The sequence below is a fragment of the Panthera leo genome, chromosome D4 (genome assembly GCF_018350215.1).
Source record: "Panthera leo isolate Ple1 chromosome D4, P.leo_Ple1_pat1.1, whole genome shotgun sequence".
Lineage (NCBI taxonomy): Eukaryota > Metazoa > Chordata > Mammalia > Carnivora > Felidae > Panthera > Panthera leo.
This window is the reverse complement of record NC_056691.1, coordinates 72837502-72850352: the sequence shown is the minus strand read 5'-3', so window position 1 is coordinate 72850352 and position 12851 is coordinate 72837502. Positions and strand designations below refer to the sequence as shown.

The 12851-nt window shown below is 51.6% G+C and overlaps 1 protein-coding gene across 3 annotated transcripts; it reads left to right on the top strand.

The window, feature by feature from the left end:
* Window positions 1-975: 975 nt before the first annotated feature.
* SLC46A2 (solute carrier family 46 member 2) lies at window positions 976-10970 on the top strand. 3 transcript variants are annotated; one of them, XM_042913691.1, is made up of 4 exons: window positions 976-2237; window positions 3681-3764; window positions 4176-4332; window positions 10062-10970. In XM_042913691.1, exons 1-4 carry the CDS (start codon window positions 1100-1102, stop codon window positions 10117-10119), a joined length of 1437 nt encoding a protein of 478 aa, XP_042769625.1. In that variant the 5' UTR covers window positions 976-1099; the 3' UTR covers window positions 10120-10970. The 3 variants fall into 3 exon arrangements, with proteins under 3 accessions (XP_042769625.1, XP_042769626.1, XP_042769627.1); XM_042913692.1 differs by lacking the exons at window positions 3681-3764; window positions 4176-4332; XM_042913693.1 differs by lacking the exons at window positions 3681-3764; window positions 4176-4332; window positions 10062-10970 and adding an exon at window positions 3374-3405.
* Window positions 10971-12851: the final 1881 nt, after the last annotated feature.

Below are 12851 nucleotides of genomic sequence, written 5' to 3'. Positions count from 1 at the left end.
AATATTGCACGCTTTCCAACTGATAGAGGCTAATCTCCAGAATATATAGAGAACACCTACAATTTAATTGTAAGAACAAAAACAAAAACAAACTAATAGCCCAATTATTAGTTGGGTTATTAGCCCATTGAAAATGAGTTAATGACCTGAATAGATATTTCTCCAAAGAAGACACACAGGTGGCCAACCAGCATGAAAACATACTCAACATCACTCATCAGAGAAATGCAAATCAAAACCACAACGAGAAATCGCTGACACCTGTCAGGATGGTTACCCTGTCATTAAAAAAAGAAAGAAGATAACAAGACAACAAGTATTAGTGAGGGTGTGAGAAATTGGAAGCCTTGTGCACTGTTGGTGGGAATGCAAAATGGTGCAGCTTCTATGGAAAATAGCATGGGAGTTCCTCAAAAAATTAAAACTAGACCGACCCTATGATCGTGGGATCCCACTGCTGGGTTTTCATCCAAAAGAGCTGCAATCAACATCTCAAAGAAGATAGTGGGCTTCTCTCAAAGTCTTGCTACCCAGATCCCTACAGCAAGCGACACGGGTCCCCTGTTGCTTTTAAACCCAATAGAATAAAACCTCACACCGAAGCCCCGAGCCCAGGCAGAATCCTAGGCCCTCCCCACCACGCGCCCAGACCTGCCCTCGAGGAACAGTGGAATCTTGCTCCCTGCAGGGGGCGGGGGGGGGGGGGGGGGGGGGGTCTCAGTCCTGGCCGCCGGGACAAGCTAGGGGAAGGTCGGGGCACGCCTGGCTGTGGGGCAATCGGCCCTCGTCAGGCGGCCGCGCTCGCAGGAGCAGCGTGACGCGGCGACCGGAGGGTGGCGACGCGGGGGGCCGAAACGGGCGGTGCGCTCCCAGGCGCCCGGCTTCCTGGGCGGCCGCTAGCCCTGCTCGGCCGGCGGGGGCGGGGCGCGGCCTTAAAAGGCCGGGAGGAGTGGCTATGCCCGGGGGTCACCGGCACAGGGTCGGCCGCTGTCACACGCGCCCCGGCTCGGCCCTGTCCCGCGCGCACCCGGGAGCACGGCGCACAGTCGCGCTCGCACCGAGTCCGGCCAGCCCTTCCGGCCCATCTCCGAGAGCCCTCATGGGCCCCGAGGCCACATGCCCGTGGAGCGGCCCCCTGCCTCGCCTCCGGGTGAGGACCTTGATCGAGCCCGTGGTGGCGTCCACGCAGGTGGCCGCCTCCCTCTACGAGGCGGGGCTGCTCCTCGTGGTGAAGGCGTCCTTCGGAGCCGGAGCCGGGGCCTCCTCCAACCACAGCGCCAGCCCGTCGCCCCGGGACGCTCTGGAGGACGAACAGCAGAGGGCCATCTCCAACTTCTACATCGTCTACAACCTGGTGGCGGGCCTGACGCCCCTGCTGTCCGCCTACGGGCTGGGCTGGCTCAGCGACCGCTACCACCGCAAGATCTCCATCTGCGTGTCCCTGCTGGGCTTCCTGCTCTCCCGCCTGGGGCTGCTGCTCAAGGTGCTGCTGGACTGGCCCGTGGAGGTGCTGTACGGGGCGGCGGCGCTGAACGGGCTGTGCGGCGGCTTCTCCGCCTTCTGGTCGGGCGTCATGGCCCTGGGATCCCTCGGCTCCTCCGAGGACCGCCGCTCCCTGCGCCTCATCCTCCTCGACCTGATCCTGGGCCTGGCGGGATTCTGCGGGAGCATGGCCTCGGGGCACCTCTTCAAGCAGATGACTGGGCACCACTCGGGGCAGGGCCTGGTGCTGACGGCCTGCAGCGTGAGCTGTGCCACTTTTGCACTTGTGTACAGCCTCCTGGTACTGAAGGTCCCCGAGTCGACGGCCAGTCCCAGGACGGCACTCCCCGCCGTGGATACGGTGTCAGGCACAATTGGCACGTATCGTACCCTGGACCCCGATCAGTCAGACAAGCAGGGTGTGGAGGGGTACCCTCCATCTCCCGGGAAAGCAGTGCCCAAAAAGACTGTCATCGCCCTGCTCTTTGTGGGTGCCGTCATATATGACCTGGCAGTGGTGGGCACCGTGGACGTGATGCCCCTTTTTGTGCTCAGGGAGCCTCTCAGGTGGAATCAAGTGCAGGTGGGCTATGGTATGGCAGCCGGGTACACCATCTTCATCACCAGCTTCCTGGGCGTCCTGCTCTTCTCCCGCTGCTGCCGGGACACCACTATGATCGTGATTGGGATGGTCTCCTTTGGGTCGGGAGCCCTCCTCTTGGCTTTCGTGAAAGAGACATACATGTTCTACATTGGTGAGTCTGGCGTTCTCAGGGAGGCAGGACGAGGGCACGGCCGGCCCCTTGAGTCGTGGGGCCGACACCAGGGATGCTGTGGTCCGGGTGTCCCCAGCACAGCAGCAGAGACCACACCCCCCGCCTAGGAAGTTACGAGGGAGTCAGGATCATGTGCAGTTGAGTTCATCTGAGTTGTACTGTCTACTGGGCCATCTGTGTTCCCCGCCGAAGTGGCCTCAGAGTGATGCCTGTGGCTCTAGGAAGTCAGCGGAGGTTGGTCGGTGGGGCCCGTGGTCAGGAGGGAAGGTTTCAGGTTGGCCTTCGGAGATGGGGTTGGATTTCTTCTCTCCAATTTTAAAGGGATAAAACATTAAGGTAATCAGGCCGAAAAGGTCCCTTAATTAAAGTCATTTGGGGCCAAGCATGGGCTATTCAAAAATGGATAAAAAAAGGCACAAATGCCTTCCACAACCAATGTAATAAATTCTTTCAAGGAAGCAGAATGAAGTTTCCACCTGAGGACACAGGTCGGACAACCACAAGCAGAGAGCTCTTTAGACCAATGTTGGAACAGAACTTTCTACACTGATAGAAATGTCCTAAATCTGGTCTGTCTGATAAAAGCAGCCGCTAGCCATGTGTGGCTATTGAGCACTTGAAATGGGGCTGGTACAACTGAGGACCAGAATTTTCAATTTGACTTGATTTGATTTTAATTAACTCATATAGTCACACGTGGCCAGTGGCTAACACATTAGAAAAAAACAACTCTACACGGTTATCAGAGGCTCTCCCTTGGCTGAGGTCACACATCTCAGAAGACACCTAACAAAATGGCAACTTAGGTTTGGCCGACTCCCAGATAAACGGGCCATGTGCAAAAGCCAGAGTACCCCTCTCCCCTTCCCCTCCCACCACCTCTACCTTTGTCCCCCTCTCCCCCCCACACACACTTAAACACACAGCACATTGGGATTAGGAATAAGGCATGTGAGAAGGAAAGGTGGTGGCGGCTGTACGTGTGGTATACACTCCTGGATGCAGTTTGCCAAAGTTCCTGGCACTGTCTACCAGGGGGCTTCATGCATGGTGACAGAAGACACCTCTGTCCCAGGGACAAGGAGAGGAGCCTAAAGTCACTCCCGTGACATCAGCTCTACTTCCCTAGATGCCACGTAACTCTGCCGACGAAGACACCCTTCGCTACCCGTCACCGTGCCAGCTGTGCCCTGCCACCTCGCAGATGGGTCTGCGGCATCTATGGCACCGTCAGAGCTCAGGGGCTCAGCCCGCCCCAGAGAGAGTGTCGGCCTGCAGGCAGAGAAACCACTCCCTGCGGGGCGAGCCCATGGGGATTGTGGGGAGAGGGGGAGGTTCCTGGTGAGGCTTTTGCTTTTTCCGATTGACTCCTTGGCCAAGCCTGGGCACGACGAGGGGTGTTCTCTTGTGATTTCTTTCCAGCTCGAGCTGTCATGCTGTTCGCTCTCATCCCCGTCACAACCATCCGATCGGCAATGTCCAAACTCATAAAGGACTCCTCTTATGGTGAGTGAAAGGAATCTCTCAGAAGTTCTCTGCCCGGCCGGTTTCAGAGCTGCTTGGCTTGAGGCATAGGGTTCGGACTTGCAAAAGGCCCATGAGACGGTGCCAGAAGCAGCCTTGAATACTCTAGGAACACTCCGGTGTCCATTAGAGCAGAGAGGGTGAAAACAGGAGGATGGGAGAGACTCAGAAAGTCGGTCACTGAAAAGCCACCGTCAAAGGAGGACACTGCTACCCACAGGCTGCAGGAAGATGCAGCCGACAGAGCCAGGAGTCCCGCTGGAACGAGCCAAGACTGAGAGGCGGCCCTGGGAAGGATGCGGAGTCTCCTGAGAGCTCCCTAGAGACCCGGCTAGCAGCTAAAATGGAAGGGACAGCAACATATCTTCTTGGTAACCTCTGTCCCTTCCACAGGAAAGGTGTTCGTCATCCTGCAGCTGTCCCTGGCTCTGACTGGGGTGGTGACGTCCACGGTGTACAACAAGATCTATCAGCTCACCATGGAGAAGTTCGTGGGCACCTGTTTTGCTCTCTCCTCCTTTCTCTCCTTCCTGGCCATCATCCCGATTGGGTAAGAAAGGAGAGTCTGGTTTGGGCCGGGGCTTTTGGGCTTAGGTAAGGGCCTCTTGGACCATCTCCAGTCTATTATCATAAAGAATTATTTATTTGCAGCATTTATGCAGTGGGTTCTGAGTGGGCTCTCCCATAAATAAGAAGTCCTCCTGTTCTCCCAAGCTAATAATCTGCCAATCTGGGAAACCCCCAAACTCGTAAATAATGAATAGAGGGCCACAATCAGCTGGTTACTTCCTGGCAGTTTTATACTTCCTTTTGATTAGAGGCTGGGATTAGATATCCTCTTGAACCACTCCAACGTCTTTTCTGAGGTCCTTTTAGAGGAGAATCATCCTGCCTCACTTCCTAGTATTCTCTCCACGCCCCCCAAGGGCTGGGCACCTAGCAGTGCCCCGGAATCTCACATGCCCCTGGACTGTGGGAGCTCCTGGTAGGACTTGAGCAATTCCTTTGATCTCTGTGGGGGAGTCGTCTCCTTTGTAAAATAAGAACACTCAGGTCAGGGAGATAACAAGCAGGAGGAAGGCTGGAGAAGCCCAAGAGAGGCAGTCCGGTTCCACGGTAAGAGCACTAGCCTAGGACCTCACCAAGATGGTCTTTGACCAGCCCTGTCCAGCGTGAGTCCTAAGAGCAAGCCATGTATGTGATTTTAAACCGTCTCGTAACGTTTAAAAATGGGAAGACGGGTGAAATTAATTTTAGTAACACATTGGATTTGACCCAGCATATCCAAAATACCACTCCAACATGTCATCAATTTACAAAATTAATCAATGAGTTGTTTTTTTGGTTTTTTTTTTCACTAAGTCTCTGAAATCTGGTACGTGTTTTATGCTGATGGCACATCTCAGTTTGGACCCAGGTTGAACACATTTCAGGTGTTGAGCGGCTGGCATAGCTAGTGACCGCTACGTTAGCACAGCTTCAAGCTGTTTAGGCCTGTTTACCCCTTCTCATTTAGTGAGGTCCTCTCAGGCTTGTATCACTCCCACCAGAGGAGAAAGGAATACAATAAACCTACCCACCATAACATGTGAGGGATTTGATAAAGATTTGCATTTTGTTTTATTTAATTTTTTAATTTTTTTTAATGTCTATTTTTGAGAGCGAGAGAGACAGAGAGCAAGCAGGGAAGTGGCAGAGAGAGAGGGAGACACAGAATCGGAAGCAGGCTCCAGGCTCCGAGCTGCCAGCACAGAGCCCAACGAGGGGCTCGAACTCACAGACTGTGAGGTCGTGACCTGAGCTGAAGTTGGCCGCTTAAGCTTAACCTACCGACCTACCCAGGCGCCCCAAAGATTTGCATTTTAAAGGGTCTGCCTGGTAGCACAGAGAAGCCTACACATCAATAATGGTGGCATTACAGGCAGCAGAATAGAAAATAACTGAAGGCAGGTTGAAAGAAGTGGGAAGTGGATGGGGGGGGGGAAGACCCTTGTTGGAATTCTCACATCACATCATAATGTAGGTCCCTGCCTACATAGAAGGTTGAGCCTCCTTGGACAGAAGCCATCAATAATGAAGGCTCTTTGCTCTATTTCATAGTTGAGAAAAGAAAGATTTGAAGTGAAGGAAGGGAAGGAGGGAGGGAGGGGGATGGAGGGAAGGAAGGAAGGGAGGAAGGAAGGCAGGCAGGCAGCTGAGAATCTGTGTAAGCAGCGGCATGATTATGAGGGCCTTCTTGGCCCAGTTCTCATTTTTTCAAGGTGTGGGACTGAGCCAGACCTGTCCTCAGACTGCCCAGCCCTTAGGCCTCTTCCTGTGCCCCTATTTTCATGCGAGTCTTGGCTGAATGGGTTGGGCTTAGCTACCAAGACTTAGCACGCAATGCACATCTGTCAGGAGCCCCAGTTTTTTGTCCAAGTGAGTAATGGATTAGTAGCTGTGCCACTTGGAAGTTTACCCAGCCCTATTTGGCACACGGGCGAAATATTCTCATTAACCTAAACAAACAAACAAACAAACAAAGGAAAACAAAAGAAAACCAGTCTAATGGGTGGCACAGCTAGAGATATAAACGAACAAATGAAAGCCATAAGAAAATAGCAACAGTCGTTTTCCTTCCCACAGTTTTGTTGCTTCGTGTGTGTACTAAGTGGGATCCTGTGCCTTTGTTAAGAGACTTCAGGGCACATGAAGGAGGTGGGCCGCCTTGAACATCTCACCCCAGTGCGCTGTGTAACACGCACTTGGACTTGGCCATACTTTCCGTGCACAGAGTCTTATATCACAGATGCAGGGACAGAATCTTGTATCAGTCGAGTAAGTACTTGAGTGCTTGTGTGAATGAGGCACGTTAAATAATTGCTAATTATTTCCCTGTCTTGTGGCCATTCAGCAGTAAAGAGACACATGTGCAAATAAAGCCTCATTCGCTGTATGCTGGAATCACCTAGAAAGGCTGAAAAAATCACTGATGTCTGGATCCCACCCCCAGAGATTCTGACTCGGTTGATCGGGAGAGCAGCCTGGGCCCAGGCCTTTTTAAAATCTCTCTGGGTTATTCGAATATACAACCAAGATTGAGGACTCTGGTATAAAGGGAGTGTTTCCATTACCTTTCCCTCCCGTGAAGTCACTAAATAAACGAGATCCTGAAAAACTCTTACAGCTAGAAGAGGCCAAGGCTGAACCATCGATCATCAAGTGACAGCGACAGGGAAAACCAGTAGAGCTTTCTAACCACAGAAAGAAAAGCTACGTTCCAATGACATAAAAGCCCAGGAAGGCATGTCAGAGCAGGGAGGCAGAGGACACAGTAGAGGCAGAAGGCGGGGAGGAGGGGTCCCTGGGTCAGAGCTGCCAACAGCCTGCTTGCCAGAAGGGACCGTGACCCAGGCTTGCCTGGTACCAGAGTGAGCCCATTTCACGTGACTGTGAGAACCTGCCCTCTCCTGCTTGCTCCTCTCTCTCTCTTTTTTTTTTTTAATGTTTATTTATTTTTTGAGAGACAAAGCACAAGTGGGGGAGGGGCAGCGAGCGAGGGAGCCACAGAATCCAAAGCAGGCTCCAGGCTCTGAGCTGTCAGCTCCGACGAGGAGCTCAAATCCACGGACTGCAAGATCATGACCTGTCCGAAGTCAGATGCGCAACCTACTGAGCCACCCAGGCGCCCCACCCTCTTGCTCTTCTTGCAGCTGGGAGATGCTGAAGAAAGAACTGTCTGGCTCTGCCCGTCCTCAACCCACTTGCCACTCTATCCCTCTCCTCCCTCCCCACCTGTTTCTTAGTAATAATAATAGCAAACCTGTAACTAGCTCTTATCATGTGCCAGCTACTACTTACAATGTTTTAATGAATTTAATCTTCCCCCAAAGCCCTCTGACGTAATTACTATTACTGTTCTGCAAATAAGGATACAGAGGCGCTGAGGTATCACGTAACTTGCCAAAGGTTCAGAGCCCGTAAGTGGCAGAGACAGGATTTGAACGCAGGCAGTCTCTGATCCTCCAGACCGCACTGCTTCTTAGTAGAGTCACCAGGTGCCAGGGTGCCACCTGTGGCCGTCTCCTTAGAGAGCTCCCTCCGCGGGCTAGCTGCGCTCTCCTGAATTCTTACCGGAACGGACACGCGAGCGGCCACCCTCTCTCTCCCCACCCTCCTCCTCACGGTCAGCTTCTGCAAAGGCTCGTGTGCACCTGCTGCCTGCGTCCTCACCGCCCACTCACTTCTCAGCCCAGACGTCCGAGGTCCCCCCTCGACCAGCAGCGCTCTTCTCACTAGGGCCGCCGACCACTCTTCAAAGCTGGATCCAGTGGACTCGCTCAGCCCTCATCTCACCCCACGTGGTTTCTCCGCGGCCCCAGCACCCGTGCTCGCTCTTGGCTTTCTCAGCACCTCATCACTTCTTCTCTACACACCTCCAAATGGAAGATGCTTTGGGGCTCTGCTCTGGGTTCTCGCTTCATATGCTCTCTCGAAGCAATCTAAAGCACTTTCAAGACTTCAAATTACCACCCGAGTTTCCAAAATTGGGTTCTTGACACCTTCTTACGCCTGCTCCCCCTCCAGCCTTTGCCGCCTCCCTAAATGGCACCACCACTCACCCGGGGGAGGAACTGTCACCGAAGTCTGCCCTCATCTTCATCTCCCACACCTCCAATCCGTCAGGCCTCACTGACTCTACCTTCAAAACAGTCCTCAAATTCATCCTTTTTTTTTTTTAAATCACTACTGCTACCACCCCTAGGCCAGAGCACTTGAACGACCGGATTAGCCTCTGGACCATTCCTCCCATGTCCACTCTTGTTCCCTCCCATCCTCTCTCCACCAGGTCCCCAGAGCAATTTCCTTCAAGTGTTTAAACAGATCACATCATCTCCTGCTCAAAGCTCTGCTCTTGGCTTTCACCGCTGTTAGGATACAAACCCAATGTCTTCCCATGGACCACAAGGTCCTCTGTAACCTGGCTTTGCCAACCTCCGTAATTTCTGTTTCTGTCACTAACCACCCTCCGCGACCCCAGGTGTCAGCCCCAGGAGCCACCCCTCCTGCTCTTCCCCCTTCTGCGCCCATGCCTCCTTCTTAACCCAACTAGATGTGGTCTTAAGCAGCATTTTCTCAAAAAGCTTTTGAGACAAATCCCTTTCTTAATCTAAATTAGGTCATTTTATCATATGCTCCCAAAGCTTCCTCCATTTTCCTTCATAGCCTGATAGTTGACGGTTAGGGGTTATCTTTTCATACGCTTGCCCACCAGACTGTAGACTCCCTGAGGGGAGGAACCATGGCCGTTTGGCTCAGCACATATCATCTGTGTCCAGCAGAGAGCCTGGCCTGTAAGAAGTACTCAAAAAGTATTTGTTTAATGAATGATCTGTTGGAAGGGTGTGGCACCTACTAGCCAGCATTGCTGGCCACCCGTATCCCAGAGCTGCCTGTCGGCTGACCACGAAGGCAGTGGCTGGCCATCGCCACCTGGCTTTGCTACTGGGGTCTACAGTGGGGGTCAGCCGCAGAGGCAGGGCTGCGACCTGGTGTCGGCCCACGTCTGGACTTTCCCGCCAGCTCTTTAATACAATGAGTTTTGTCTCAAGTACAGTGAGTGTTCCTCCCTGTAGAGCTCTGGGACTCATGGAAGGTGGGACATGAGAGATTTCGGAAGTTCCCACAAAGCTTTCCCTTAGAAGGTTTGGACTTAAGTTGGCACCCCATCCAGCGGCTTCCAGGTGTTGACCATCAGCCAGGAAGAGGTTGCTGTAGCCTAGAAACTGAGGTTCCTAGAAAGGTTGCTCATGAGAAAACCGAGGATCCCAGAGGTGGAAGGACATGCCAAAGGTCACACAGATCCAAGACTTCAACTCAGAGCTCCTAATTCCCAGGCCTCCCCCTTTTTTTTTTTTTTTTTTTTTTTTTTTTTTTTTTTTTACAAATATTTGAAAACAATGTAATGAGAATTTATGGAACAGATAAAGGGGCTATGGAAGGACAGAAGATGAGGCAGCGAATTCTGCTTGCATTAGCCCAATTTTGATCTTGAAATACACGTGGGAGTTCATCAGGCAGTAGTGAGATGGAGAGAGATTTCAGGAAAAGGAAAATGTAGATGCAAAGGGCTTGAGATATTATAGGGCTGGAATGGGCCATTCTCTCCACTCAGAACAACATTCTGGGGACAATGGTCAGAGCCTCTCAGTCTATAGGTGATAAAAAGGCGGCCATTGGTGGGAAGGAAAAGGCACACCCTTTGCCCCATTCCAACTGTTTGTCTTGTAATTCTTACAGCATCGTGGCCTACAAACAAGCCTCATGGCTGCAATATGGAGACATTGCAGAGAAATGAAGGTGCTGACCGGCGGGAGCTGAAAAATACCAGCAATGGCTTCTTTTGAAGTCAAAAGAAGGGACTGGGTGCTGGTGACCAAAGCAAGCCACTGCTCCAAAACCCCAGGTTCCAGCCGGAGTTGGCTTGGGCATGAGCTGCTCTGGCTCAGGGGTCCCTGGCAGGTGGGGAAAAGCACTTTCTTGGTGATAGAACTTTCTCAGCTTTCAGACGTCCCTGTCAGAGGTTAGGTTCTGGGAACAGTAGAGGGTGAACTTCCAAGGGTTAGATGCAGAGGGCCGTACGTAGTCACACGAGACGCATAAAGGGCTTCAGACAGCAGCCCCTTTTCTTCCAGGAGTTGGCTCTAAGGTACCACTAACTAGTCACCTGGGTGCCGTGCTGGGGGTCCCACAGGAAAACTCAAGCCAAAGCATGCATTTTCAACAGCCTAGAGGGGGCGCAGAGGGGATGCTTTGTAAGAACTCCCAACAGTGAACATCAGCCAATATATATATATATTTTTTAATTAAAATAAAACCTTGAAAAAAACTTAGCTTTCTTCCCTGAGGCCTTGTTAGCTGTGAACACTCAGGAGAGATTTGGGGCTCAGGCTCTTGGCTTCAGGGTAGTTTTACTGCCGTCATTACTGTTGTTTTTAAGAAGCAAATATCAAACGACTTTCTTTAGTGGACTATTATATGGCATATTTTCAGTCAACAATACTTCTTCCCAAAGTGGGTGGTGTGGAGAGAGAGGGCAGAGGAGATAGGCTAAGAGCCGTCTTATTTTGAGGTACCTATTTTTACAGACTATTGTACTTACACATAGAAAAACAGGCTCACATCCAAATAAAATCAACATTTACTGTATGCGTATGAATCATTCTTCCCCGGCCAGACTCCCTCTCTAACTACAGGCATGGCATTCTTATACTGGGGTGAAACTTAAAGCTAGGGAATGCATTTCAAGCTCCAAGCGTTTGGGCTCAGAGAGTTTACACCTCTGATCTCTTGCAGGGAATAAACAAGCCTTTCTGGCATGTCTTCTAAGGTCCCGGCACCATGCTAGGTGCTGAGATATGGCAAGAACGTGACTGCTCATGCCCTGACAGAATGTTCTGTCCAGCAGGTGGAACAGACAGAACAGCTGGCAACCACATATCCTATAATAAATGCTAACATAAGGGAGCATCTAACCAGGTTTAGGAGAGCAGGGAAGGCTTCTCAGAAGAAGTGGACTACGGGAACCCTGGAAGGATAAGGAGTCACCAAGGCCAGAAGTTAAGGGACAGTCCAGGCAGAAGAAATAACAAGCTGGAAGGCCTGAAGGTGAAAATATCTTTTGATACAGGAATTCAATATAAGGGGAGCAAAGGGGGGGGAGGGACAGGTACCAAAAGGACAGAATCAAGACCAGGAGACTGGAGTGGTAGGGAGAAACAACAATACACATATAGAGCCTTAAAAAGAGTTTCTCTTTAATTTGTTTAATGTTTATCTATTTTTGAGAGAGAGAGAGAGAGAGAGACAACAGGGGGAGGGGCAGAGAGAGAGGGTGACAGAGAATCCAAAGCAGGTTCCAGGCTAAGCTGTCAGCACAGAGCCCGATGTGGGGTTCAAACTCATGAATCATGGGATCGTGACCTGAGCCAAAGTCAAGATGATTAGCCGACTGAGCCACCCCAGGCGCCCTGAAAGTTTCTCTTTAAAGTAACAGGGATAGCTGGTGGAAGATTTCACGCAGGAGTATGGAATGCGTCCTGGCATCCCTGAGAATGAACTGGGGCAGGAAGGGGCAGAAGGAGAGAGAAGACTTGCAGAAAGGACACAAGAGCAGAGAGTCTGGTAGTAACCCAGGTGACGGACAATGGCGGACTGACTTTGGATAAGATGTGAAGGTGCAGAACAGTAGAGGGACTTAGAGAAATCCTTGGGAGCTGGCGGTCAGCAGGAGTTGGTGACAGGTGATCTGCAGAGGGTGGGGCAGATGGAGGCAAGAATGCTCAGATTTGAGGTTCAGGCAACTAGGAAGAAGGCAGAGCCTCTCCCTGAGACAGATGACATGGGCGGAGGTGGGATGGGAAGTGGAGTTCAAGGCCAAGCTTACCTTGCTAAATTCTCACCGATTAGGCTCCTTCCTCTTGGCTCCTTGCCTCCTGTCCCAGCCCCTGATCGGCTCCCCAGCCCGGATGAATCTCATCATTGGCAGCTCCATTCCTGCTCCTGAAAAGCTGGCTCGGAGCATCCAGAAACATGTCTTTATTTGCTCACACTCACCCACCATACACTTGTGGGTTTTAACCTGAGCTGGGCTCTCAAAGCCCCAGCACTGGCTCCTTTTCAATTTGTCACTAAGGTGGCAGTTTTGACCCTTCCCCACTTGCCCCAGGTCACCAATTCTTCTAACAGAGGTTCTAACCCCTTTGATCTTCTCAAAGTGTGGTTTCTGAACCAGCAGCTTCAGTATCCCCAGGGAACCTGTGAGAGATGCAAATTATTTGGCTCTACCCCAATCAAACTCTAGAGGTGGGGACCAACAATTGGTGTTTTCACAAGCCCTCAAGCTTAAGAACCAATGTTATCTATGGGCCTTTCTCTTCTTGAGAATGTTCCCTGAGTCCCTCTCCTCCTCTTCCTGCATCCTTAATTTTTTTTGTTTTTGTTGTTAAGTTTATTTATTTTGGGGAGGGGGGCAAAGAGAGAGAGAGAGAGGGAGAGAGAATCCCAAGCAGGCTCAGTGCTGTCAGCGTG